The sequence below is a fragment of the Uloborus diversus genome, chromosome 2 (assembly GCF_026930045.1).
Source record: "Uloborus diversus isolate 005 chromosome 2, Udiv.v.3.1, whole genome shotgun sequence".
Taxonomy (NCBI): Eukaryota; Metazoa; Arthropoda; class Arachnida; order Araneae; family Uloboridae; genus Uloborus; species Uloborus diversus.
This window is the reverse complement of record NC_072732.1, coordinates 152289746-152314830: the sequence shown is the minus strand read 5'-3', so window position 1 is coordinate 152314830 and position 25085 is coordinate 152289746. Positions and strand designations below refer to the sequence as shown.

General features: G+C 33.4%; 1 protein-coding gene across 1 annotated transcript in view; it reads left to right on the top strand.

The window, feature by feature from the left end:
• The first annotated feature begins 17669 nt into the window (after positions 1–17669).
• The window catches only part of LOC129216603 (rho GTPase-activating protein 44-like), a 34033-nt gene continuing 26617 nt past the window's right edge, over positions 17670–25085 (top strand). The window contains exons 1-3 of the mRNA XM_054850819.1: positions 17670–17741; positions 21260–21407; positions 23671–23747. Of these exons, the coding sequence (XP_054706794.1) occupies positions 17689–17741; positions 21260–21407; positions 23671–23747 (278 nt within the window). The 5' untranslated portion in view covers positions 17670–17688. The remainder of the gene's footprint in view (positions 17742–21259; positions 21408–23670; positions 23748–25085) is intronic.

Below are 25085 nucleotides of genomic sequence, written 5' to 3'. Positions count from 1 at the left end.
AAAATATTTTGCATACTGTCCATTCCAACTAAATGCTGCTGTAAAATATGGTAAGTTTAATTAATTTAAGATTAAAAAAACTCCCATATTCTTACAAATTCATACAAAACAATAAAAAATTTTACCTTGTATAACGTTATCCAAGTTTGTTAATCCAGAATTTTCGCTTTTACCTATTATTAAGGAAATAATGAAAACTAACATTATTTTGAGGAACTCGAGAATACTACTAAGGGACGAATTAATTTCTGTAGCTGAAAGCAAACTAAGACACATCGATTGCGTTAATAAATACAAAGAACAAACTGCCTGTGTTTACGTCAACAGACACACATGGAACGCAACGTGGCAAAGTTTTAGTTTCATTTGCAGTTTTGTAAATCACCACAAGGTAGCGTATTCGAGCGCTGGAGTTCCGAATATTATCGTAGAACAAAATGAAAAATGTTTCACCGAGAAAGAATTTACTTTATTCCTTTTATTCTCAGCTGAAAGGTTTCGCCAAATTTGTTTAGGGTTATAGTTTTAGTATTGTGCGAGCAAAGTAGCCTTGGCGAGATTTTGCGTTTTTAGTTAAACCATTTTTAATTTTTATCATGAGTGGAATAAAATGGTAGTAAGATTACAGAAATCGATAAGTAAAAAGAAATAATGGTCAATCAACTGAAAAGAAAACTACCACCATACATCCGTAAGAATTCTGTAGATGATTTGCATAATTTGACATAATTAAATCGTGACTCAGAAATTAGAAAAATCGAAACAGAAAAATTTTAAATTAACCGATTCGGGAATTCGAGAGAAATAACTCTGCAACAAATGCAAAACAATAAGCGCTAGCCAAGCAAGGCAAAGAAGTATCATCTTCTTTCGATAATAATTTGTAATGTCATATTGAATTTTCTAGCATTAATTGTTGTTCTTGTCAGGCCACTATTATTATTTAGTTTTATCAAGAATTGATAAATATCGAATTCAACATCGTGGAAATAGCTGCTCAGAACTACGAACTACGTAGTTTGCATTAATCTTTGACGTTTAGTAATGCTTCTTGAATTCTCATTTCTTTCTACGTGGGCCAGAATATCCACAAGACTTTGAAAATTAATTTAAAAAGAATAAAGCGAAAAATATCATACATACGAACAAAAATCACAACACTTTTAGCATTTTCTTCGTTACCACATGCGTTTGTTTTAGTTTTTAAGTCGGCCATTAGACAGTGACTGCAGTGCCCCCTATAAATTGTTGGAGTTGCGAATTAGTGTAGAACATAAAGGTTTTCTGGACTTTTAATAAAAATTTTCAAAAGTATTCGAACCTCAACTAAAATTTCTCATTAGACAGTGACTGCAGCGTCCTCTATAGTTTATTGGAGTTGCGAATTACTTACCGACCTCTGACTTTGGGACTGTTTTGCACTCAGGCACATGTCGCAGAGGCCATCCCACATTTTGTTGCTCTCTCATTCTAGGTGTATCGAAGAGGAGGGGCCAAACACTAATATCTCTCGGTTTTCTTATCACCGCAATTGCACCAAATGTAGCAAAATCTGAAGCATCTGCTGCTGCATCCGGTGTTTCTGCTATTGGAAACGTCTTGTATCTTAAAAAAAATAACTTAGATTTGCACCTTCATCGAAGAGCTCCTGTTCTCGTTTTGTAAAAGACAGTAAGAATTTTCTCTTTTTTCAACTGTTTCCTTTTCATTCTCGCAGATTTAAAATCCAGCGGTTTGCTTGAATTTCTTCTCAGAAAACATATGAAGCTGAATGTTTAAGGTTTATAAGAAGCTAGAAATGCGATTGAACAATGGAAGCATTCTAAAGTGTTGTTTTTAGACCTTATATTTATCAATATTTTACCTACGACTTGTTTCTTTGTCCACTGAAAATTGAGTGCATAAATTTCTTTAAAAAATTGAAATTGATTTCTGGGTCATTCCTTACTCCCTGGATAATGCAGATTTTTGATCAACCGGATGGCTATTGATCCCAGGTTTGAGGTATACGGAAAATGGTGTTCATGTTTTGATTCAGGATATCATTTTACATAAGATAGAGCAGGAATGGTGTCAGAAGCATTTTTCATGCCGTGTAATAAATTTGTTAGTGATGAAAAATTCAACTTTTCTTTGAAAAATTCTTAATTTTGAGTACTATGTGGGAGACTATGCTACATAAGTGATTTTAAAAAAAATACTAATGTTACCAGGGCTGTGGCCAGAGGAAATTTGGGTCCTTTAGCAGTCCCTTCACAAAAATCTGATCAACCGAAACGGACCTTTCACAAAATTCTGATAAACAAAAATGGATCTTTTACAAATTGTTTATTGAAAGAGCAAATCTCAAATCAAAATAACGCAGTACATTTCCGTGTATAAAAACGATAATGTTTGATACCTTTTTTAAAGTTAAATTAGAGAGATCAACTTATACAAAATTTACTAATTTTGCAAAAGAAAAAAAAAACAGCACTCTTGTGATGCTCCTGCAAGCGATAAATAACAACTACAGCCAAATAAATATAATGCTTAATTGTTGATTTCTCTGAAAGAAATTAACAGCTGAAAGTCAGTTTGGTTTATAATTTTGCTTGCTTGTTTTATGCAGTGGTGTTGCTGAAACTTCTCTACTTCTCTGAAAAAGCATCAACCTTCTCTGAATAGGCGAGTAAGCACTTTTCTCCCCACTCATGATTTAATAAACAATAATAATATATAGCCAAGTGAACTTAGAACTGCAAAGGATAGTAGGGGTGGGTGAGAAAAGGTGCGATGTTTAACTGTTATTTTGGGAGAAAGTTAAATGGGTTTGATTTTTCAATTCTAAAAAGGTCAATAAACTTTTTTTTATTTACTTTTTTTTTCTTTAGATGCCTACATTTTAAAAAACACAATCTTTTTATATCCAATATTCGAATCATATTTTATTCTTTTTTCAAGCTAACTTTGCTTTAATAGGATGCAAATAAATGAAAAGCCTCTTTATTTCTGTAACAGCACTTATTGTAATTTTTTAAAACGGAATTCCATTTTCTTTTATGAGTCACAAATTAAAATGCTGAATCAATGGTTTATTTTTTATTTTATTTATTTATTTTGCTTCAACTGTGTCCAGATATTAATGATAATTTTAACATAGCACTCTAAAATGCAATTCTAAAATAATTTTATCAAAAATATTTATTTTACAAGCTGTTTTTATACTTTTGATGCCTTCACTTTGAGGATTGCTATGGGAATCTGATTTTTTGAATTTTCGATGTTTAGTACGCTTTGTTTAGAGGTAAACAAATAAAATATTTTTTTCATTTTTGTAAAAATCATGGAGTTTATAAGTTTTAAACGAAATTCTGTGCTCTTTAACAGTGACGTGGTTCAAAAAGTTAAATGCTGAACACCTGCCTGAATTTCTTTGTTACAAGGTGCCCATCTCCCAGAGAGCGATGCCCCCCCTCCCCCCCCAGAATACTCAAAAACACTCAAGAATGATTTTCTCAACAGAAAAAAGGGAAAACACTCAACTTTAAGTGTCAATGATGCAGTTTGCGCCATCTCAAAATTCTGAAATTTCGTTTTTACAACTTTTTTTTCGCGGAATTATTTGATTTTTTACAAAACTAATTGATTTTTTACAAAATTATTTGATTTTTCACAAAAAACGGACCCTGAAAAATCCTGGACAGATCCCTGGTTACACTTCAATGTTTGCAGCAGTCAACTTGAAGTTTTAAAAAAAATATATCCTTAGTTTAAAAAATAAAATGCATTGAAAAAAGAATTTGTTTTGTAAAAAATTGTAACATTTAGATCTTATGCAGCATGTCTAAATATTTTTGATTTGAACAAAAAAATTTATGGTATATGTGGGTCTGAAGGAGCAACTTTCTATCAACAATTTTGAATTTCCGAAAAAAAAAAAGATTTTTTTGATACACTCGAATCATCAGTGACTTAGCCAGTTTATTGCTATTTTCAATTAATTAATGTTGCAAATAAAAATAATAGATTTATTTACAGGAATAGTTCAAAATAGTATATTTGTTTTCCTCTAAAATAAAGATATATTCTTTAAACAATAGACCAACTAAAAAATTTTGAAAACTGTTATAAATCTACCTTTTTTTGTCATCTAGATAAATAATTTTTACAATTCTTACTTACTTACTGTAATTGCCCTTGCTTGCCTTAATCCATTAATTAAAAATTATCTTTCCTAGGAATGGATGAACTTGGAACACCCACCGAAAGTAATGAAAATCGCCTATTTTTGAAGGAGCATAATTTAGAAGTTTATCTAATAGATGCTGTTGCCCAAATGCTTTCCTTGCGCCTTGAGAGCAATAAGATGAAACCTACAAAATTTCTCAAAGAATATTTCTGCAGTGTTCACCAAGGTACCCATGTTATTTTTCGTGAATTCTCTTTCATCAATGCTACTCCTTACAACCGACTTTGTGTTATGAAAGCTGTCATGCAAATTTACAAACCATTACTGTACCATGAAGAGAAAAAACTAAATGCTAAAGATTATCACTCTTTGCTCCAACTAGTATGGCCTGATATGCCTTTCAGTGTGATCAGTGATGCTTTCTGTCTATTTGAAACGCAGCAGTCCGAAGAAGAGATGTGTCTGTCGTTTTTAGAATTTGTCAAAGCAATGAGAAGCACGTTTTGTCTTGGAGACTTTGATTATGAGGCTCACATCATTAACTCCCAATTAAAATGCAGAATTGAAGAGTTTTCAAAAATATCTGAACAAAGTGATAAATGCCCTCTAAACTTAACAGAGGCCGATTTCCTAGGCTCTCTTGAAGAAAATGGAAGCGAGCAGACATCATCGTGGTCTTTAACAAGTGGTTTGGTTTCCAATTCCGAGTTCAAAAGAATTTTGGGTCTTAAGGAGTCAAATTCCTTCTCTAGCGATGAGCCCATGGAAGGTGTGTGTGGTAAACTTTCACGTTCTTCTTCAGGCTCAAAAGATGCTTCAAAATCTGAGCAAAATGTAAGTACTTTTTCTCGAGCTTCCACTGCCAGTCTGCGCGGGCGACTTAGTGGGAAGCAGCTGTCAAATAGCCTCAGTCTTCTTCAAACAGAAAAATTAGATTCAGAAAATAGTTTTTCTACTCGTAGGCATAGATCAAAATCTGCTGTTGCTATACAGCGAAGTTCACATCATGGTCGCCCTTAAATGTATGAATATACTTATTCAGTTTAACTGGTAATCAACAATGTTTGAAGCACAAAATTAGCAGATTACCGCAAGAATTTCTTACTTAGTCAATTGTCTTGTCTTTATTAATGCCCATCAGAATTATGTTTTCCTTGAACCAAACTATTGTATGCTAGGTACGATTGTGCCATGAAATTCTTTTGCAAGTTCCTGCTTGAATTCAAGTATGCAATAGGTGCAACTGTAATACAGTAAACTCACAATTATCGGCGGTTGGATTATCCACTGGTCTTTTCACATTTTTTTTTAAATTTATGATTGGGAACTGATGTGATATACCCCACCCTTGGCGACTTTTTCCTGTTGGCGCCAAGAAAGCGTCACCAAGAAAACGATGTATGACGACATATGTCATACATCGTTTTTAGCTATGCTTTTTTTAGCGCCAACAGGAAAAGATCAGATAAAAAAAAAATCATCAAAGCATGAAAGAAAACATCATCAAAGCACTTCAGAACACAATATATATAAAAACAACATAAAACCACAACAAAAAACATCACGAATATACGCTTCAAAAATACCAGAAACTAGAAAGGTTAACACAAAGAACAATTACTAGAAAGTATTTAAAATGCTTAAATTGACAAATTACTATAACAGCTCACCAATGAAATATGTACCAATAGAAATAAAAGCTATTTTCCAATATGCATTTCATCGAACAAAAACTTTTCTCATACTCTGCTAAAAAAGAGCAAAGCGATTCAAATCGCGATGTTTAAAGCGGAAAACATCCCTAATATCCATGACTATTTCAGCCAAAAAAGCGCTTAGTTAACTCAAATTTCGATGTATGAAAAGTAGAAATGTCTCATAACATCCTAAACATAAATAATACAAAAATACCATACATTTATTTGCTATACAAACATGCTCTCAAAATACCTATTATATTTTACATAAAATAACACCTTTATATTTCTATAAAATGCTGGAGTCAACTTATTTTCAGAAATTCAGTACCTAAAGGAGGCACGTTAATAGAATACGTCTAAATAATTCGTGGCATCGATAAGAATTAACTTTTAGAACAAAATAACCGTACTATTTTTATAAAATTAAGTTACATACAGTAAAAATAAAGTAAACTACAAGAACCCCTCAAGGATTTGTAAAAAACAAAGAATTTCAGAAGTGTGAGTTTTTTTTTTTTTTTTTGAATTCTAAAATAAAGAACTTACCTTTTTATGGTATAAATCCTCACACTCAGTCCAAAACAAATCATATGACAATGGCACGTTACAGATACACACCACGTTGGAGTCAACTTTTAATTAACGTTCAAGTTTGAAGAAACTGGCATTTTCTAATGTTTTTACTTCAAAACACAACTACTGAATTTAAACTAACACAAAATAAGCTTTCCTGTAAGGTATATTGCACGAAACAACAGGTATCTCTCCTACGTAAAACCGAGTAAACAACCCAAGTAAACTAGTAAACAAGTTTGAACAAGATTGCCTTCGTGTTACCAAACACAGGTTAGTTTCACCAGGGATGCCATGCTTAAAAAAAATATCCCCTCATTGGCAAGAAAAATATTTCAATTTTGTGCAAAAAATCGGATGTCGCCAAATGGGGGGGGGGGGGGTATATCACATCTGTACCTATGATGGTGTTATTGTTAGTTTTTAGGTTTTACATATATTTTTTATATTCAATGTTAGTAGATGCAATGTAGCAATTTTTTTAGTTATAACTTAAATGTATATGTGAGTGTTATTAATATTTTTTTGCTGACAGTATTGTTTTTTACCTATTATTTTGATTGTATGCGGTTTTCGCTTATTCATGATTGCTGTTGCCACTCTTTTCGCGGATAATCAGGAATTTACTGTATTTACAATTTATAAGGTAAAGGAATGTGGTGCAAAGTGAACTTTATGGTAACGTATTGTACACATGCAGTGCCAACTATTTAGTTACATATCAACTAAGTAATTATTATCTATTTTCCACAAGAAACCACTTGACTCCGCCTTCGTCACATGATATCCAATGATTCTATTTCGCTGTTTTTGGTAGAGGGCTTATTTGAATCATAGCATTATGTCATAAAAGCAGCAATTTTTGAAATGTAAGAATAATGAAAGTAGCAACAGCCAAGTGATGTAGAGGACACTACGACTTTTTTTGCACATTAAAATGCACACCAAAGTTAAGGTTATCTGGTTGTCTCATTTACAAGCACGGGGATATGTTTACCGATCATCCCCGTGTAAAATTAAACTCTGCGTTCGAGAAGGCGTAGCGAAGTGCTTTCTCATGGAAAACAAACAATAAGCATAGTTGATTGCCAAGAAATAGACGCTTTTAAAACTCAAGGTGTATAATAACACACGTCATCTTCAAAATTGGATGTTCACATTGTAATATCTTGTAGTACATTAAAAAAAAATTTTAAATATAAAATGATGAAGTTATTTTCATTAACATTGCAAATTTATATTGAGATCTATCAGTGTTCAGGGCAGTATTTATTTTTTTAATATTAGGTGAGTTTTAATTTAATGCAATTCTTCCAGTGCATGGAGGGCAAATGGGAATACTTTATTTCATTTATTTATTCATTTAAGTTTTAAATCATTCATATCTTTATTCATTAATACATTCATTCATTAATTGATTCATTTATTTGCTTTTATGCACTTACTCATTTTCTTATTCATCACTATTTTATTCTCCTTTATTTGTTCATTAATTAAATGTTTAATTTATTTGTTTATACATGTATTGTTTCATTTTTTTTATACATTCATGTATAAAAAATGAAATAATACATGTATTCACAATTCTTTCGTATGAGAAAAATGAAATTCTTATGTTGTGTGGGGGAGTGAAATAATTTTCTTTTATGTTTGAAGATTTGAGTTTAATTATTAAAAGCAAAAAATAACATTTCAATAAAGTGTTATCATAAAATGAATTGTTCTACCTTTACGTAATGTAGTTTTCAAAAGAATTTCCCTTCTGTTCATTTGAACAATGTAAGTTTTCTTAATTATTTATATTCCTCTACTTTTCCCCACCAAAGCATTTTAATCACAAGTCTGCACCATTTTGCTCTAATTTTGTGATTGTTTGACTCATAAAATGGCTAGAATCTCTAATGAAATGTATTCCACACTTATGGAAGGTTAAAATATTATCTTTAAATGTAACTATTGAGAGAGATGTTTAGGGTCTAAAGATAATCAAAGAAGGGGGTTCCCAAAGTATATGCCGCTACACCCTAGCCCCCCATAGGTCTAGACAAATGGTTCTGAGAAGTGTCCACTATATCAAATCTTATTATTAATTAAACAGAAAAGTGTTAATTGTTGTTCATAAAGTCTCATCCAGTCTCATGTATTTTACTTCAATGAAAAAAATTGGCACAAGATTCCAGTCTTCAACATTAAGAGTCTTAAAAAGTTTTTATTTCATTAGTACATACTAAGTGGTAACCATATTTCTACATAATTTATGGCATTTTTCACAAAATTATACAATAACTAAACAAGTTGTTTAACTAACCATATCTTAGTACTTATGCAGTTCTGTTTATTTACTCATAAATAAATAAATATGAATGTATGCATAGCTAGATATAGATAAAAAATTAGGGTGTTGCGAAAAATTGTAATTGTTCAAGGAGTTCCACAACTTGATAAAATTTCTGAACCCCTGATCTAAGACTTTCATAATTTTTATGAACTATTAATGAAATTTTCATAAATTCTGTAGGTTCATTAATTTTTCCAATAACTTCAGTATTTTTCATTTTATCACTTTTTTTCACAGTCATATTCAGCTTAAAGAGCATTCATTAAATGTACTTTGGAACTGTTCAGCAAACTTCTGTTTTACCAGTTACACCAGATTTCAATAAAGAAAATTCTGAAAAAAAAATGCCTTATATTTATCCATCAATTCTAAAAGTTTCATTTGATTATCTTTTTTCCCACACCTTTGACTAAATCTAATTAAATTAAACATACAAACCCAAAAAAGGCGAATAGCTTCCTTTTTTAAATATTAATCATTGAAAAATTTGCCATGAAACCACATTAAATTGTGCCTCTGTGTGTATCCTATTTTACATAAAAATCTCTAACTTCAATTTATAGTTTTTAAACTCAATCTTCATGTGAAGGAATCAGTCAGTGCCAGATTTGGAAGTGTGGAGGCTCCGGGGCAACGAAGGAGTGGAGGCCCCTAATCAGGGTTCGAAAAGATCATCATATTTTCGAAAATATTTGATACTTTGATATATACTATCCGAATATTTTGACATAAGGTCAGTTGGGGTAAGTGCGGTCTCGGGGCAAGTGCGGCTTAGGTTAATAATCAGAAACCGGGAATATCTGCAAGACTGCTGTCATCAAGGTAGCTTGGTAAACGTTATTACTTTGCACTGCGTGCGTTAGATCGTGCTACTTGAATGGTAACTCTACTCCCTCCCTGGTTTCCTAACTTTTCTCATTCCCTCTACAGTGCAATGTTGTTATGGTTCGAGAAATCATCGTTTCTTCTGTTGTTGTTCTCACTTTTTCGTGCTTCCAAAACGTAAGTACAACTATTTCATGTCTACTTTTCGTATTTTTGAAGCTGAGATTAATTATTTTTTACTTTCAAATCAATTAATTTTAGGGCTGCACTTGCCCCAGAAAATCATACGACTGGGAAAGTGCGGCCCGAAAAAAAGGGGCAAGTGCAGTCTCGCATTTTTTGGGGCTGCACTTTCCCATTAATCTGGCAATGTTATTTTATGACAGATATAATTTGTTCGCAATGATTTAATGAAGCAATGTAATTAATTTGTAATTCTTCCGAAATTATTCGAGGAGGAAGAAAGTGACGATAATGAAAATATGAGTTTAAGAGAAGATTCACATGATGAAATGACAGTCGAAGAATTGATTGCCACAGAGCAAAATCAGCAAGAAGATATATCATTCAGTGGGGAAGGCATCCAACAGAGAGAAAGGTAGACGACTGGGTTCTTGTGAGATTTTCTACAAAAAAGATGACTAAACATTTTGTAGGACAAATTACTAATATAAATGATGATAATTACCCTGAAATTAAATTTTTATAGTTAAAAACGGCTGGAAATTATAGCTCTGTGTTTAGTTATCCTTCAAGAGACGACGTTAGCGAGATCCAAGACGACGACATTGCATCAATCCTTCCAAATCCCTCTTCAGATCTTAGAGGAAATTTGATATTCCAAGTAACGTTTTCAGAATATAATATAAATTAGATTGTTAATTACTATACTTATTTATTGTTAATTACTATACTAAGTGTACTTATACAAAAAAATATGTTCAAGTTCGCCAAAGACATGTTACCTTTTGTCAGTTGTATAGTTACCTTTTGTATTATTAAGTTAATATTTTATAAGTTCGTTGATATTCAAGTTTTAAAGATTATTCCTTGATATGCAAATTTTGTTTTTGTTTTTTTAAGCTTATTAGCATAATAAAAGTTATCTTTCATGTTCCTTATTTAATTTAAAATAAAAACTTCATAATTTTGTTTAATAATCCATTGTTTCTTGAACATTCTTCATTTTACATTGACAGGTTTCGTTAGGAAAAATGTTATAACTTCCCAATGAATAGGTGAAAATTAAAATAAAAAAATCGTTTTTAATCAGGAAAAAAATACTCTATTGATTGCACTTGCCCCTTATTTTCTCAAACGGTTTTTAAAAAAAATTCAGATAGGTGATGCTCTTGCCCCACTTTTATTGAGAAAGTGTGGCCCTAGAGCACAATAGTTTAAAATGTTTTTTTTCAACTTTTTTACCTGCAATGATTTAAACAGGCTCATGTCTCGGGAAACACACTAAAACAGGTAACATACGAAATAAAAATTAAAAAATTTGTATCAAGTCTTGTAATGTCTAGGCCTTAATAAAGTCAAACTGAACAATTTAAGGGCTGCACTTCCCCCAACTCACCTTATATATGTATATATCCGATATTTTCGATCAGCACTTTAATAGTAAATACATCCTGAGTTACTGCTATTTATTTTTTTATATTATTATTATTATTATTATTATTTATAGGGGAGGAAAAAACGTAAAATTTGCTAACCCGTGAAAGTTAGAATGTTTTGTAAAAAATTTATTGTGGGCCCCCTTTGTTGTGGAGGCCCCGGGGCAGTAGCCCCGCCTGCTCTCCCTTAAATCCGGCCCTGGAATCAGTTATTTTGTCTGTACTTTATGTAGTAGATCTTTTGTCAACATGTTTAGGATAATAACCCTCAGTTCTTGCTGCGTTTTTGGTTGAAATTTTAGCAAATTTAGATTATACCAAATAGTTAAATCAGCTGGAGGCACTCTAAATGCTAACTGAACTAGCTTATTTAGTAATGTGTGAGATTAAATTCAACAAAATTGTGCCGACAAGCTGTGGTGGTTGTATGATGGAACAAAAACTTAATAATACTAACTGTAGCCATAATAATAAAAGAAATTTAGCTATGAAAGGAATTGCCTACATCTAACAAGAAATTAATTTAACATAGTGAATTTCATTCGATTTCCTGAAAAGTTTTACTTGGAAATTTTGTTGTACCGATATGCAATCAAATAAGATTTTATTGCATGTATTCTATGTCAAGCTAGCAGCGGCGTCCCTATGGGGGAGGGGAGTCCACCCTGGGTGTCATACGACTAAGCAAGGGTGCCCATATGCAAAATTTTAAGGGGTGGGCTCAAAAAGTTTCCCCATGGTTCAGCAGAATACTTTCTCCATGAAAACCGATTTCAGTACAGATTAGAGGTATTGAAATTTGACATTTTTAATAACTTATTCATTAATGGCTGGAAAAGAAATTTTTATACATTTTTGCAAAGAAAAAAAGCACTAAAAGCAAGGAAGTTCTCACTTCAAGGAGGGGGGGACTTGATCCCCCACTTACCCTCCTATATGAGTGCCCTTTGCGACTAAGGAACTGACACCCAAAGTGGTATTGCAAGTTTTTGAGAAACATAAATGCATTTAATTTAGGAAATTTCTCCTAATATATCAAAGTAAGTTCCGTTTGGTGGTAAAGAAATATCGTATACTGATACAGGAATTTTAGTTTTTTGCTGAAAAACTTACAACTCTTAAACTACTATTTTACATAACTACCAAAATTTGGCTGGCATTTGTCATAGCCTAGCACAAGTTTTTGTATGTCTTCTTCATATACGGTTGCCGCCTGCGCTTTCAACCATATAGTAACTTATTCCTTCAGCTCATCATCGTTGTTGAAATGTTGCCCCCACCAAGGAAAGATTTCAGATGCAAGAAGAGGTGGAAATCGCTAAGAACGAGGTCAGGGCTACAAGGAGGAGCTTGGTCAAACACGTCCCAGCCAAATTCCTGTAGCCATAACTTTATTTTACACAGAAGAAATTGGAGACTTTTTTTTTTTTTTTTACTTTGGTACTATGCAGTGTAGGGCTTCAAACTCAGAAAAATCTGATGTTTGGCAATGCATGCGAGTTCGCTAATTTATTTTTTTATGTAAAAACATCCAAGTTTTGTGATTAAAAAAATAATTTTTGAAAGACATAACTGGGTTTTCTATTGTAATTATTCATGAATTCAGGGACTTCAAAGTGTTCTCCCTTTTTTCTGTAGGGGGGGGGAGGAGGATAAACGTTTTTAAAAGATGGAAAACGAATTAAGCAAGTTAAAAAAATTAGCATAAATATCCGATTTTATACTCGTGTATGAAATGGTGTCGTTTTTGAGATTGCGGATCGTTTCCGCGAAATTACGATTGTTGTTTGTTGTCGCTTTCATTTGGAATTATTATCAATAAAATGTTGCATTTTAATTTTTTGTAGTCTTTTTGTATGTATCATTCGCCAGGGGTAATAATGGCACACCTCTCAAATATTTGAAAAATCATGGTGCCTTTTCTTGCCTCTAAAATCGCAAAGCTGTTTAATGTAGCCAGAAGCGGCGATTTAGAATGAAAAGGGGGGAGGGGAGGGGAGCAAAAAAACGACAACTTAAAGCCATAGGATTTTTAGCGTCTGCAAGAAAATGGAAAAAGAAAAATAAGTACAAAATTTTGCTAAGGCTGGTTTTGAGGGCATATAAGTGGTAATTGATGCAAATCTAACGACTTAACTCACATTCTTCTTAGATTTTAATGAATTATGTGCACAATAACTTTCCAAACACTTGGATTACTTACGTTATTTGCCCCAAAATATTTCGAGATGTCACAAACACTTGGTAATAATTTTCTTTAGCAAGTATGGCTCGTTTGAGTCAAACAATTTATCTACTAATATCTAAACAATGAATACATAAATGAAATGTTACTGCTTGTGCTAAATAATGTTTCGTAAACAGATATTTTAAATAAAACATAGTTATGATCTGAAAATTTTGACACTTTTGCTTTTTTATAATTTCTAGTTTTAGTTTCTAAATTGGAAGATAAAATAAATAAATGAACCAAAAAAGTGAAGTGGGCGAGGGGGGGGGGGCAACCCCTCCCCACTTCACTTTTTTGATCGCCGCCAATGAATGGAGCTAGTGTACGTGTGTAGTGGCAGATGAACAATGCAACCAATACACAAAACTTTCATAATTTAGAGAGAAAAAATGCAAACTTACTGCACACTATTACTTAAGATTGCCAACGTAAATGTTTTGTGAGTGGTGCAATATTTGAGAATAAATCAGAAAAGTGCATTTGCTTCTATTGGCGGCTTATTGGTGGTACCTCACATTTGGTGGTACATTCTCATTCATAACCACTCAGTGACAGGGGCGTGAACAGGGCGGGGGGGGGGGGGAGGGGAGAAAAGACAGCTGTTGGCCCAAGCCAACATGCGTTAAATTGGTTAGAGGATGAAAAAAGTCGCGGACGGATACGAGGGAGGGGCGATCGCCCCGCTCTGGAGGGACTCTCTCCACCGGTAATTTTTTGAAAATGAAGTTAAAAAAATTCAAATTTAGACGAGTTTCATTGATGTTGAGAGAAGAGAGGGTTGGGTTTGGGACCCTATCTTCAGGGGTGGCCACCTAGGTGAAGCATGGCGCAGACTACGCCATTGAAATTTTTAGGGGGTGTGGGGTATTTTCTTCATTTGTGGGGGGTCATCAGGGGGGTGCTCCCTTGCTCTCAGGGGCGGGGGCACCCCTGCGATCCTGGAACTGTTTCAGAATTAAAATCCAAAACCTTTGTGATCAATATTTTTAAATCAGTATACATAGTAAAAAGTAAGTAATCAAAATCAATCGCTCCTCCCTTATAACATTTCTGGATCCGTCCTTGAAAAAAGTATTCTAGTGGAATGGAATAACTTTAATTTTAGTTATTGCATCTTAATTTTGAGCTTCAAGGAAGGGGTTCGAGCCAGGGTTGCCAGATGTCCCGGATTTCAAGGGACAGTCCCGTATTTTGAAAAACTGTCCCGCGTCCCGGAGAACTTCAATACGGGACGGCTAAAATCCCGTATTCTAGCCGATAACAATATTTTACAGAATGAGACTTGATTTTATGGAAAAAAAATAAAGTAAAACAAAAAATTGAAATAATGAGCTCTAGGAAAATCATGCGACAGCAATTGCAAAAATTGTTTTCGTTTTGATGTGGTTTGTATCTTTTTGTTTTAGCCGTATGGTTGCTTCTTCTTTGCTCATTGAGTAATGCTGGAAATATATTTCTGCGAATGCTTCGTCAATCAATCGCAATGAAAACGATTTTTATATTTTGATAGGCGACATTTTGCGAAGTTTAATGCTTTGTTGCGATTGAAATTTTCAGACTTATCTTGAATAGACGTCTCAAAAATCCCCCCCCCCCTATTACTCCTAGAAGCTTGTCCCGTATTTACTGTTCTTAAATCTGGCAACTCTGGTTCGAACCCGGAGAGTACCCCCTTTCTTACGCCATTGTAATCACTTGAGAATTCTGACGCTCAGTTTTCTACCAGATGAGGGCACCAGAGCACTCTCATGATGCGGAACTTCACTAGAGATTCAATATTGGCGCGATGTGTAATCAAGCCAAGCGAATTTAAAGGGCTCTTTAACATGCCGTTTAATTATACGACACGAACGCTAACCATTTTCTACACCTTGAAAATGTACCAACCGAAGCTGACTTTGAATAAACGGCCAACGACCTTGAGCGTAAGAGGCTTAAGACCTAACGATATTAATATTCAAAGACAAATCTTTTGTTGGGAGATTTCAGAATTTTCTCAAGTTGTTTACCAAATTATAATCATTTTGAAAGACACAAAATACTCTTCCCTTCAATACAAACACTAATGAGAAACGATTCTATATAGTACTTGCAAACGGAAAAATATTTTATTTTTTATTTAGAAGCTAAAACAGCTTCACATACATAGAGGACTGGGTGCCAAGCGCTTTGCCTCTGGACACACACAAGAAAGATTTACAACACAAAAAAAAGGAACACCCAGGACACCGGCGGGAATCGAACCCACGACCTCCGGCTTAGAAGACGAAGCTTCCACCACAGAGCCACGGATGCCTCATGAAAAAAAAAATCTTTAATGTATTAAAAAAGGCCGTGGTGGTCTGATCGGTAAGGCATTGGACTTGGGGCCGGAGGGTCTCGGGTTCGATCCTCGCTGGTCGAAGATCCACCGTCATCGTTAATGGTGATTGGGCGACGCTCGTGGTCACAATGTCCTCCAAGTGAAACGATACCTCTGGGGATGCCAGACCAGAAAGTTATTCGACTCCTGGCCTGGTTCTAAATTCTCGAACTGTCCATAGATGGCACCACAATCTATTGTGTTGTCTTCTGAAGGTAAGGCGCCTGGCCCTCAGTCCTTCATAGTTTGAGGGTCAGAGGTCCCTTTTTGATAGTTGATAGTTGAATGTATTAAATAGGGGTAACTTCGGGAACAATGTTCGGTTTCACCTGTGCGACCGCTAGCGTTCGGCAACGATAGAATGGAGCAGGGCCGTATACAAGGGAGGGGGGGGTCTTAGGGGTTAACCCCCTCCGAAAAGTTCAGTTTGACAAATTAAGTGTTCGTTTATATTTAAAAATTTCCAAAAAATATTGTTCGAAAACTCGAATAATATTAATCGCATAAAACGCTTTCATAATAAATAACCCGACGACTTGAACGTTAGTACAAATAGCGCAAAGCTCCGCATGAAAGTTTTCAAACCCTCCCCGAAAATATATTCTGTTTACGGCCCAGGAGTGGCGTAATTTCAACGACTGATCCAAAAAAAAAAATGTAATTTGAATTCTGAAATTTTGAATTATGTTTTTCGCAATCACGAGTTGCGAAAGAACAAAACTAGTAGGAGTTATTGTTTCTAGAAACGGCTCCTGGTCCCCCCCCCTCCTGGGAGGTTACGTGTGTACAGTTGTGTGCGTGCGTGCGTGCCTGGATGCGTGTGCAGGCACGCGTACGTACATGTGTAGGCTTATGTGCGTGCGTAGACCCGTGTGTTTGTACGTAGGCGTGTGTGTATATGTATAAAGGTGTGCGTGTGTGTGAGCGTGAGTGTGTCGGACATGGACGCCACCAGAGGAGGCGCGCCTACTGCAGAGGCCGGTCGACGGTGGTGCTGCAGAGGAAGGCGGGGGAAAAGTAAAATCAGCGTATCACCAAGGATAGTCAAATGAGAACAATAAGCAATTGCGATTGCTCAAAAAGCAAAAAAAAACTTATGAAAATTGGAAAGAAATATCAATGGTAATGCAAACGTTTTGCAGGTTTTTGCTCTTTCATTGGTTTTTTGCGATGCGGCACATTTTTCTTAAAGTAGAAAACATAAAAGAAGCTGGGAAAAACAAATGAAAAAAATTAAACAATTGTCTGTTTTTCCCAAGAAGGCACTTGACTCCTCCCTCCTCACGTGGTATCCGATGATTCTATTCCGGTGTTTTCGGCAGAAGGTATATTCGGATCATAGCATTTTGTTGTAAAAGCAGCGGTTTTTAAAATGTAAGAATAACTAAAATGACAACAGACAAGTGAAGCAAGTGATGTAAAGGACTGTTTTGTACATTAAAATGTACGCCCAAATTTAACTGTCTGGTTAGAAGCGCATGGATTGCGTACCGTTCACTCCCGCGTAAAATGAAACTCTGCGTTCGAGAAGGCGTGACGAAGTGCTTCTCATTGAAAAATGGAAAATATAGCGCTTTTACTTTTAATATTTTCTAGGACTCTATCTAGGGTCAGTGATTAATCAAAGAAAAATAAGAGCAAGGAGCACTAAGATAACCATATGACTAATATGTTGAGATCTTGCGTCATTATTAATGCTCGCAATTTGTAAACAACTCAACCCTTCAAAATTTCATGTTCCTTATGTTTTCTTTTTAATGTAGTCATGAGATGAATACGCTTGAGTTAATTTTTAGCACTTTAATTGGTATTTAAGCGATATTTTTACAAATATTATTGATTTAATGTTTTAGTGTAAGATTGGATCAACATGAAAAAACAATTCTTCCGTGTCAAGCAAATAGCTGATCAAACCTTTTTAAGGTAATCTTCAGTGTTTAAACCCAGCATTACATGAACTGTCAGTGTACAGTTAATGAAGCTGTTATTTATAAGTATCGATTCTATGACCGAAATTTTTGTGCATAGGAGCTTGTTCTTATCTTTGTTTTCTAGAACCATATTCTTTCGTTAACTTCATTTTTGAAGAATTTATCTCATAAATGAAAATCATTTTAAAGTAATTTAATAAATTAAGCTGTAAAGATAGAATTAATTTGAGAATTTTTCTTCGAGATTGCTAAATGTATACGTACATATGTCCTTCATTCATTTATATTTTTATTTTTCAATTGTGTTTCTTATAAATTTTCTTAAAAGTAAGGTGCTATGTTCCAGTAATAGTACCCTTTAAATTAATATTGTTAGCTTATTAGCAGGTTTGACGATATTAATGCGTTTTTGGATAACTCAGCAGATTATGGTTGTTCAGTAACCCTCGTATAGAGGTGTATAAGGAGATCATGAATAAACTTACTGTTTATAAAAATAGCTCGTAATGATAGTCTGTTGGCAGCCATTAATCATATTTCTCCGAAGTTCTTTGTTATGCATTAACACATCTATTACTTCTGGTATTACTTCTATAATAGGATCTTCCTTCACTCACGAGTCAAAAAGATCATTTGCCATGGCAAAGAATGACTCAATGTTTTCAATGTGTCATTCTTTGACCATCGGTATTCTCGTTGGCTTCATCCTCTTAATAAAAGCTTTTTTTCCGTGAGCTCTGAATTGTGTGAGTTTAATAACTTTACTTCAGAAACTGAAAACCAATAAAAAAGTGACTAATGACCCGAGCATGCTAAAATACAATTCATTGAAGGGAGGGGGAAATTTTGTTTGCGGTGCCTCTTTTGCATAAAAGAAAACTAAGATGCCAAAGCTTAAACCGTGTGTTATTCAAATCCTGTAAAATAAGCCCTCGTAAAATAACTACTACTGTATATGGATAAATTTTCACTTCTTCATGGGGGAAGAGGATCTTAACCTCATTATCCTCCCGAAGGAAACTGATTTTTTTCAGAAATTGCGCCCCCCCCCCACCCCAGGGTTGCCCACATGGGAGGTCATTGTTACCTCCATTTTTTTTTTTTTTTTGAACATTTAGATTAGTTGATTCGACAAAAAGGAGGCAGCATTGTTTTTTTTTCTTATTTTCTTTTTTGGAATTGTTTTCAATGACGTCCAATGTTCATTCTCAGTACTAGATGTTATGTATGTGTAATGTGTATATATGTACATACCCCCACCCCAGCTCTTTTTCTTGTGAGCTTTTTTTAAAAAATTTTTAAGGCATTTTTCAAATTTATTGATCAAAAAAAAAAAAACCTCTTAAATTTTTTTTTTTAAATCAGTCGAAATGCCGCACCGTTGGCTGAGCCACTCCTGCCAACCCCTAGTTACGCTACTGTGTACCTAATACTTTTTTCTAATATGATTAATGTCAAAACTAATATTATAATCTGCTGGATGTTTGAAATTCTTGTCAAATTAAAGAATTTCGTAGATTCAGAGTTTGGTACCATATTTTATACACTCTCTTTAACCAGAAACAATCCCAAAGCAGCAGGGTTGACCGGACTGGACCCAATTGGATTGGACCCAATGGGTTTTTTTGAAAAAACCCATTTAAAAAAACCCATTATTTAGCCCACTTTTGAGTTTTTTAAAATTTTCTGAGAACTTTTTTTTTTAAATAATTAATTTAAATACTTTGACAATTTAAACTTCTTTTTTATTTCTTCTTCATAATAGGCAATGGACATAAAAAATGAATTTTGAACTTTAATAGTATTTCTTAACTCTTAAGGGCATTAAAAAATGCTTCAAAGATTTTAAATAAATATATTTAACTTTTTTCCTTCAACTGGTCAATAAGGAACTCAAATTATCTTGACTAAGTCCTGTCACGTCAGATTTTCTCAATATTTGCAGATTGTACAAAGGATACTACTTTAGCTAAAAGGCTCTCATGTGAATTATTTTCTGCAAACCAACACGTCACAAAACTTGAATAAACAAGGTATATTTTTTAGAAATTAACAGGTTTTACAAATGGTCGGACAGAAAACGGAATAGGATGTACAGTATTTTCATTATCTTACGAAAAAGTTTAATATTTCTTACTCTGTACACAGAAATAGAAAAACAGGCAACATAAAATTCAAAGAAATGTCTTGATTAAGCTGGAATTCAGTAAAAAGGGATTTAAACTACTTGAGGTTCTACAGTAGCTTTACATAACAAAATGAAATACAATAAAGTAAAATACAAAAAAAAAATGTCGAAATTAAAAACGAACAAATAAACAATAGATTTTATCACTCAAGAAGTAACTTTGCCTTAACTGTTGGTAATCATAGAAACTAAAAAAATCTGAAACTTCACCATTCTTGAATTTTGTTGTCTTTTATACCTTTCTTCAGAAAACGCTGAATTTTCCAGCTTTTTTTATCAAGACAATTTTTGTGCTTTGTCCATATACTTATGCTACAATATGCTATGAGTACCCTACCTTTCCCCTAAAAAAAGACAAAAAAAACCCACATTTCTTTTAAAAAACCCAGCTTTAGTTGGGTTTTTTGGGTTTTATTTAAAAAAACCCTGGGTCCATGGGCTTTTTTAAAAAAACCCGGGTTTTTGCCAACCCTGCAAAGCAGTCATCACTTAATAAAATTTGAGTCAAAGCTGATTATTTGGCTGAAATTTTAAGATTAATGTTAATGTACCGAAGGGAGATTCACTAACTTAAGGTTTATTTTGCTTTTACTGAAGTTTCTGACAGAACTTTTGGGGTTCACCAAATCTTTTATTTAACTGGTTCTATATCAAATTTAGTAATTTTTTCTGTGTTCCTTAAAAAATCTATGTTTGAACTGAATTAAAATGAGAAACTTTTAGTTTCATTTTATTATTTTATCATTTAATTTTAAATTTATCCGTAAATACAAGTCTTTTTCTTTTTTGTGTCTGAAACTTGGACTACTTAATGAACTAGTCGAGAGTAGATCCAGTTGCTAGTTTTAGAATTGATTATTTCCAGAACGGAGTTCATTGAGCCAGTTTTGGGCATGAATAGGAGGTCTGGGGCGCATTTTTTGAAATATAAGTTCTCAACATGCAGCTTTATCAGGCCATTTAAATTGGGATCATGCTCCCCACTTGAAATCCGCACCTGGCATTACTGTAGCCGGAATAGATTAGATCCTTTTACTTTTTTCCTTTTCTGATAAATAATGTAGAATATCCTTAAATACAGTTGGCTCTCTGTTTAACGATGCTCAATTAACGACTTTCTCTATTTAACGACGGCTTTTCACGATCCCAGATGGTCCACTATAGTGTTAAAAGCGTTCTATTTAAGGACGCTTTCTACTTATGGACGATTTTTTGTGGTCCTTTGAAAGTCATTAAACATAGAGCGAACTGTAGCTGTACATATTTGTGTTGCATTTTGAATTTTCTTATTCTTTTCTGATGTGTGATTTCTCTTTGCTCAGAGCTGAGAAAACAGAAGTACTCACAGAAGACTTGGTGACAGCCGAGAAACGAGTGGAGACCATCAGAGTGTCATGTCAAAACACCCAAAAGAAAATTGCATCTTGTCAGATTGATTTTGGATCTGAAACTTCCACTGAAAAACGTCTAGTATGTTTTCTTTTTCTATTTTTTTTCAACAATTTATTTGAAACGGTGAGAAGCAAAGGGATGTAAGTGGCAAAATTTAAAAATTGGAGATAACCAGTACAAATGGAATGTGAACCTCTCCTCTGTCTTAAGACAAGAAAATTTGGATCTTACTCGAAAGACGGCCACTTACATCCCCGTGCTTCTTACTGTCGCATTTGATGAATTGCTTTGGTGTTATTGTTAGCACTTTCTTTCATTGATGTGACAGCTTTAAGTAATATGGTGTATTGTTTCATTCAATTTGTGTGGTAGTAATTGGTAATCAATCACCTTCCCTATTATTTGTAGTAGGTGGACAAATTACTTTTTAATTTTTTTTTTTTTTTTTGAGTATTCCTGGAACGAGAAACTGTGCTGATTGATTAAAGGTAATAACATAATGTTGATAATGCAAAAATTTTCAGGAAAACTCTCAACATGTGTTTTAGGATTACAAATTCAAAAGAAGTGAGTTTATGGATAAAAAGACATCTGACAAAGCAGTGGACAATAACCAGTTCAAAAATAAAACAACAAATTAACGGTATAGCCAATGAGATAGTTATAAACCATTAAAAAACCAGTAGCAGTACCAAAAATGATTGAAAACTTTCTCACAAGTTTAAAACATAATCGGGAAATAATTAGATTGGTGTAAAAATATGCTAAATGAGTGTATAACAATTAACTGTAATTTTTTGCAATGTTAGATTGTATGTAATCTAATAAATATATTAGGGGTCTGTCCAGAATTTTCATAATGTCCTATTTTTGTGAATTTCAGAAAAAAAAAAAAAAAAAGTAAGTGAAAAAAAAATCAACTCTTTTTTATGAAATTTCAAAAACCAAACCAAAATGATGACCAGATTATATTAGGTTTCTGATTTGCATGCTGCTTTATTATTAAACAAGTTTGAGGAGTCCGATTTGGTCAATTAGAAGTTTATAAAGAGTAAGTTCTGATTGATTAGGATTTTATGAAGGATCTTTTTTAACTAGTTGGAATCTTGGGCTGTGATGAATCTTAAGAAAATGTTGCACATTTAAGTTTCTTTCTGGATAAACATATTTTAATGCACCTCTTATATTTGGCTCTCATTGTAGGAATGCAATGTTCTCAAGTAGGAAAGCAATATCCAAATTGGTTGCACTTTTAATATTTCTCGTGCTAAATTATCAGCTGTTAAGTCTGTTATGTTTGAGCATGGTCGCACACGATTTGCTTCCGTTTTCAGGCCTTGACAATTTATAACTTTTCTGTATTCAACTGATGCAACTAGTCGCCTAAGATGATCTGCTCTTGAAATTCTCAAAAAAAAAAAAAAAAAAAGCGAAGCTTCATATGTCGCCCATTTTGACTGCAAGAGGCGCTGAACCAGATCCTGTGTGTCCACCAAACCATTGCAACATTTAAAAGTTTGTTTATTTTTGATTGGACAGGGACTGAACATTTTGATTGTAAGAACGGAAAATAGGGATTGCCTGTAGTGCCCTCTTTGTTGCCGTAAGTTTCAGCTACTGTCACGGGCTATACAAAAATCAAGTGCGACCATGGTTTGGGAATCCAATGAAACTTTCTTAGGAAGGTCTTTGGATTTAAATTGGCTCTATTTAAATCACTTCAAGTTTTTTTTAGCATTGATTTCAATTAAAAATGAAATTGTACTCTTTTGGAAGTTATATATTTTAATTTGCTTTGAATTTAATGAAGAATTGTACTTGTTATTCAGACACTTTTTTTAAAAAAATGTCTTCATTGGAATCTTAGAAAACCTATACATAATTCAATTGTGAACCAGGAGAAGAAAGAGCAATAGCACAACTTCTGACTACTGCTGGAAAATCTGCGCCTGTAGAAAGTACTAACAAATACTTTCTGATTGGCGTAAAATTCATTCATAACTTGGAAACATATTAGGAAGTGAAAAAGAAAGGAAATAATTGTTTTTTTCCCCCATCTTTACTTCTAACAATCCAAGGAGGCTTTTATTAAATTATAAAGGTAGCCGCTGAAAGAAATTGGTGGAAATAATTTCTCTGTTTAATTATATTGTCTTCATATTTTGAAATATTTTTAGTTTTCATTCCCTAGTTATAATAAATTACAGTAATCAGAGTATTTTTTTGAGTTTGATTGCTTTGGTGGTTTAATTGTTTTCTGATGTAAATAATAATTAAAAGTGACCATTCATTAATTTGTGCAACTAATTTTAATAATTAAAAATGTTTTATTCCTTTTTAGAGAAAAATTCCTCAAGTTTCATTAGGAGCTTCTATGTTAGAAAATGGAAATAGTTTTTCCAAAAATTCACTTCTGGGGTAAGTTTTTGTTATTTCTGTGTAATTTCTTTTACATTGAAGCATTTTTATAATATGTTTTAGAACTGAATCAAACTAAATGACTAAAACAACTTTTTGAACTGAATCAAAATGTATTAAAATTTTAGTTTCTTGAAGCGAATATTTATTCAGCATCTCATGCAAACATTTATCCAGAAAAATACTTTGTATCAAAATTTTACTGTTTAAAAACTGTTTATATTTTAGTAGTTTGTTTTTAGCCGAACTTCTTGTAAAGGTTTTAAAAAAGGCTTTTTTTATTGTAAAAATATTGTTAAAAACTTTTTTAAAAAATCAAAAATAAATTGAATTATTCAATAAATCCCTGTTATGGTCAAAGGAATAAATTAATTGACACTTTCAGTTTCAACAAGATGACATTTAGGCATCTGCCACCAGTTCGGTTATCGACTATTCCAGACCAATGAATCCAGGACAAGGACGAAACTGCAGTCTTTGAATGTCGTAACCGAATCGTTAATATATTAGACACAGTTCTGCCTTGGCTTAAAGGCAGTAATTTAATGCTGAAAAGCTTTGAGTGCTACCTCCCTCCTTTTTCTCATTTTTTGATGAATAAAATTTTTTGTTCAACTGTAAACAGTTCTATAACTTCAAGGTAGATCCATCTACCAGGAAATTTGAACCCTATAAATCCTGATTAAACCGGCAGATTTTGTAATGCCTCAGAAACATCAAATTTCAGTAGTTATCTGGTTTCTTTTGTCAAATGTCAAGTTTTGTTTTCACCCTTTCTTTATTCTATTGATTTTAAGTACAGTTTTATAATAATCTAAATGCCCATTCTGTTTTCAGAACTGGCTCATTTTTTTCAACACCCATTTTTGAATTGAGTCATTGAGTCCAGAGTTCCCAGACATTCCCATAATTCACCACCAGATGAATTTTTACTACTGAACAAAATAGCATTATTTAAAATAGCATCATAATTTACCCTACATCTGTCAGCCACTTCCTGTTTCACTGTGAAAAGGAATCCCATGAGTGATTTCAACAAAAAGTATCAGAATCAGATGTAATAAATTCACCCATAATTAAATTTCTTATAATGTTTACTTTCCAAGCTTATTTTGTTCTTGTCAGTTTGTAGATGGAATAAAATGATACCATTTTTATTTAGTTCTTGGATTGTTGAACAGTGGACCTTGAGAACTGATCATGATTTTTATGAAGGATGAATCAGTAGCTCATAACTATCATGAACTTTAATTTTTGCTAGACCCCAGACTCTCTCTCTATCTCTTACAAGAGCTCTTCCAATCCAGCTTTTTTTTTTTTTGGTTATCTTAACTAAAG